The 5,030-nt window shown below is 45.1% G+C and overlaps 1 protein-coding gene across 1 annotated transcript in view; it reads left to right on the top strand.

Annotated features, from left to right (window-relative positions):
• Window positions 1-1,154: 1,154 nt before the first annotated feature.
• The window catches only part of CUNH16orf45 (chromosome unknown C16orf45 homolog), a 67,979-nt gene continuing 64,103 nt past the window's right edge, over window positions 1,155-5,030 (top strand). The window contains exon 1 of the mRNA XM_019541801.1: window positions 1,155-1,296. Coding sequence (XP_019397346.1) covers window positions 1,193-1,296 — 104 coding nt within the window. The 5' untranslated portion in view covers window positions 1,155-1,192. The remainder of the gene's footprint in view (window positions 1,297-5,030) is intronic.

Below are 5,030 nucleotides of genomic sequence, written 5' to 3'. Positions count from 1 at the left end.
AACCAGAAATTATAGTTTATTCCATGGCTAAAAATAAGCCAATAAGCAGGCTGCCCAGCTGAGAGGCTTCTTAAAAGTATAGTAGTGATCTTTCACCAAGGTTTGTGGATGTTTTAATCATAACAATGTAACCTGTTGTCCTTATTTTTACTGTCCTCTTGTTTCTTTTGATTGATTCCTACTGTAAGTTTCCCTGACTATAATAATGTAGCTCTGTATGTCCGTCTTCCTGTTAAATCGAAACTCAGAATGTTTTTATGATTTCTTGTTCTCAGTTGGGGAAGGTCTAGGAGGGCTTTACATGTAGCCCCTAAGGCCAGAAGTCAGTTATGCTCTGTTAATCAGCTCGGGACACTATGAAGCGGCCCAATTTGCAGAAAGCAATTTTCCAGCATTTTCTGAAAATTGAGCCCAAACAGCAGAATAAGGCTTCTTCTGAGGTCATTCTTAGCTTCTGACACACTTCTCTACAGACCAATAACATCTTCTCTTATTATACTGACATAATAACGAAGTGGGGCCTGCTCCTGCCAGTCACTAAGTGCTTCCTAGCAAGTGTTGTGTATGTTCAGCCAATCACCAAAACTCTAGAAATCAGAGATACCAGTATCACATCAGCACCTCACAGGATTAGGCTGGATGTTGCCTCTTCACCAGTGAGCCCCTTGATCCATGCTACTGCCATACTGCAATTACTGGAGTACCAGGAAGAATCATAGGTACTAGAGATTAAGAATCCTTATTGGTTCACTGTATCCATACTTCTGCCAACACAGAGTTGCTCACAATAGCAAATTGTGTACCTGATACATTTTGTAGCAACTATTTGGCTTCTATATGAAGTGTGGAGCGATGTGAATTACAGCACAGTGGCCGTGATTGCCCATGGGGTTCGTCTGGGGTACGCTGCCTTTTAAGATGAGATAGCTTCTGACTAACTGAAACGCCTGTCACATTGCATTAGAGATTTAAAGGAGTGCTTTTATTTTTAAGTGATTACAAACCACTGAAAGTAGCCAGAAAAAGGAAAACGACTTGCCTCAGATAGTCTCTCCGATCCATGTTAATTACCCTATGGCCTGGCACCTCTCTGGTTGTTTGCATTCTTTAACAGTCCTACTAAGTCAGTCTGACCAGCCTCATTCATTTCCTGTCTTCCTTTACACGCGTAGGTCAACTTGACATCATTTCTATGGCTGAAACAACAATGATGCCTGAGGAAATCGAACTGGAGATGGCAAAGATCCAGAGGCTTCGGGAAGTCTTAGTCAGAAGAGAATCAGAACTCAGGTTTATGTAAGTACCAACCCTTCGGGGGAAAATGCTATGCAAAATTAATCAACATAGGAAGGAATGCTATTTAGGGGCTACTTATCTGCTTGACATTAAAACATAACAAAACAGAAACAAACAAACAAACCTCCCCCCTCCAAAGGTGATCTGTTGTTTGCAAAGGAAATGTTGGCGCTCTGCTTCTCTGCAGAGCATGTTTTCATACCAGAGTTCATGTTGCATGTGGCAGGGAGCGAGGTCTGAAAGAGCAACTAGTGGGCTGCAAGGTCAGGTGGTTCAAAAATCTAATCCAGGCTCTGCCATTTACTTGACGAATGTTCATAGGCAAATTATGTCACAAGAGATCAGCCCATGTTCTGAAATAATAGCAGCCAGACTTGACTTTTCATAAATGGAAGACATTAAGCTATGAGTATAAAGCAAGTTCTGAGAGATCAAATTAAAAATGTTACCGTGGGAGAGATTTTCAAAACACAGAAGGGATTTAGGAACACAAATCCTGGTAAAGGTCAGTGGATATTAGTCCAAATCATACTGGAAATCCAATGGGACTTGAACCCCTAACTCCCTGACAGGATTTCAAAGATCCTGTCAGGTTTTTCCTTAGTTATTCAATGGGACTTCAGTAACTAAGGAGAAACCTGAGAGAGCCAACATGAGTATTTAAGGTCAGAATTCAGCACTGGCTAGTGAGTCTAACCCTTTGGCTATGGGCAGACATTACACATCAACCAGTTTAAGTGATCAGAAACTGGTTTAAACCTGTAACAGAACAGACATTCAGTGCACATAAACCAGTTTCAAAACAGCTGAAAGTGGTTTGAGATAAATCTGGTGAATGTAGTATCAGACTTAACTGATTTGGGTCAAACCGATTTGTGCAATGTCTGTCCCAGACCCCTTGCTGGTTTCAGTTAAACTAGAGTCCTCCAGCACCCCGGCATGCTGTCTGGGCTCAGCAGGGACCCCCGAGTGGAGACACTGGCTGGCATGTCCCTGTTAAGGCAAAGTGGGCAGAGAGGGCATTGGTGACACATAGGGAGTGCACGTGGGTGCACGTGCACTCCCTGAGATTGGCAGTGCACCCCCTGTGATTGGTTGCCACTGCTGGTGGTGCCTGCAGGCGGTCGCCAAAGAGCCAGCAACAAATAGTGCAAACTCTTTCTCTATCCAGTTTTGAAAAGTGTACCATACTAGAGAATTTCACTCCAAAGCAAATGTATAGCCATATTTTTCAGCCTTTGAAAATAAAGATTGAATACAGCCATGCTGTCAGACTGTTAACAACAATGCTGGAGTGGTATGGCTATCACTAGGGACAAAATTGCAAGTTTGCAATTTTTGTAGAAACCACAATTTTGGCCAGGACCATGAAAAAGCACGGGCTCCATGCTTTGGGTGGGCTCCCTGAGAAAGACAAAAAACGCACCAAAACTGCAACGTGGCTCCCTCTAGGGATCCAGCAGTCCTTGTGGCCGCTGCTGCCCCACCTCTCACAGCTGATTGGCTGAAATCAGCAGTGAGGGGTTGGGCCACCAGGTCCCCTTGGCCAATCAGAGGTGTGTGTGGGGGGGGCACCAATGGCTGCCAGCCCCATAATCTACCCTCAAAACCAGCCAGCAGTTGTCCAGTGCAGTAGATCTCTAGCTTTGACAAGCAAGAGCGAGCTTTTTTTTTTGTTAATGGTCTGGGATCTGGCTGCTCTATGCTCTAAGGATAAAATCATGTGGAAGGCTCTTGCTGTTGATTCATGGGCTAAGACTATGAGGTTGGCAGCAAGAACCTCGCTCAGTCCAAGGCCCCCCAACACTGGAACTTGCTTACCTTGATAGTTTCTTAATTGGTTTTTAAAGCTTTCCTAGGAAATTCCTACCAAAGAGCAACCACAGAAACAGTTTATATACTGTTTATATACCGGGCCTTGCAATGGACCCAGATGCCTTCTGTGCCCCAACATCAATAGTTCACATCATCACTGGACTGAATCACACACTGTCTGCATTGTAGAGACAGGGCTATCCATATGTGAAAGATAAACACCAATCTGACATCAGCTGTAGAAAAACATGCAGGCCTGTGGCAGAACACTTCACCTTCCTTGGACACGCCATTGCTGACCTCAGGGTAACTGCTCTTGGGCAGCAAACCTTTAAACAACTATTGGAATGAGAAATTGTGGAACAAGAAATTATCCATGGACCGGACTGTGTTAAGTATGATTTGAACAAGCACTATAGATGCTTATCCCATTACCTGGATTAGCTTTTGTGACTCCTTTGTTCAAATGGGTTTATTCCTTGTTTGTTTGCCTCTCTCAGCACTGACCCCCTTCTCCTCTTCTCCCTCTCTCTCCCCCTTCCCTTCTATATTCAAGTTTATCTCTGCTTCTTATACACTGTTTTGTCCATGCCTTTTCACAGCATTTGATGAAGTGACCTTTAGCCCATGAAAGCGTATGCTATATAGACACCACATATATGCACACGCATATACTTTGGTTAGTCTACAAAGTGCGAATCTACCCTGCCTGCTACTTGACTTCAAACTAATATGGCTAACTACATCTTTCTTAAATACACCAGAGATTACAGTGGCAAAGAGGTACAGGGGTATGGTGTAGATGGACCTTAACAGCAGCTCCACTCAAGTCAATGAAGCCATGCAAATTTCCATCAGTTGAGGAGGTTGCCCAAAGCTTTCTAACTGAAATGATTGGAAGCTTTTTGCTTTGCAAACTGCATTTGAACAATGTCAGGAAATGCCTAATAGGCTGCTAATACAACTCACTCTTACTGCAGGCTTGAAATAGCTTGTTGGTAACACATGCATTGACTTCCATAATCACACAGACACTTCCTGCAGCATGCATTTTGTCCAAAGAAATACGTGCTGCCATAAAACAAGGGGCATTTGGTGAAGAGAAATCATCCAGGTTAGCATAGTGTCTAGTGCTAAAATAGATAGCAAGGTCTGGTTGCCCAGCAGGCTCCACAGCCTATTAGCATTTCCTCACTCCTTTGTCTTTTGCATTTAAGGCTACAGGAAATTATACACTAGCTTCTGATGTCATAGCTAATGTATCACAGAATAATAGAATCAATGAGTCGGAAGGGACCTAGACAGATCATCGAGTCCGACCCCCCGCCATGGGGAGGAAGGAGCACTGGGGGAGGCAGGGGTCATAAGACCCCAGTCAGGTGCCTATCCAGTCTCCTCTTGAAGATCTCCAGGGAAGGTGAGAGCACCACCTCTCTGGGAAGCCTGTTCCAGGCCCTGGCTACCCTTACCGTGAAGTAGTTCTTCCTAATATCAAACCTAAACCTATCCCTCCTCAGCTTGTGGCCATTGTTCCTGGTGACTCCAAGGGGGGCCCTGGTGAACAGACTTTTCCTGAGTCTCTGCTGGTGGCCCCTGATAAGGTTGTAGGCAGCCACAAGATCTCCTCTTGCGGAGACTGAAGAGATTCAGGTCCCTCAGCCACTCATAGGGCTGGCCATGGAGGCCCCCGACCATAAAAGTGGCCCTCCTCTGGACCCTCTCCAGGCTCTCCACGTCCTTCTTGAAGTGCGGCGCCCAGAACTGGACACAGTTCTCCAGCTGTGGCCTGACCAGCGCTGCATAGAGGGGGAGCAAGACCTCTCTGGACCTGTTAGTGATGCCCCTGTTGATGCAGGACAGGGTGCGGTTGGCTCTGCCTATTGCTTCGTTGCATTGGCGACTCATATTCATCCTGGAGT

The sequence above is a fragment of the Crocodylus porosus genome, unplaced genomic scaffold (genome assembly GCF_001723895.1).
Source record: "Crocodylus porosus isolate Cpor-Errol unplaced genomic scaffold, CroPor_comp1, whole genome shotgun sequence".
Taxonomy (NCBI): Eukaryota; Metazoa; Chordata; order Crocodylia; family Crocodylidae; genus Crocodylus; species Crocodylus porosus.
The sequence above is the reverse complement of the archived record's forward strand: the minus strand, read 5'-3'. Positions and strand labels throughout refer to the sequence as shown.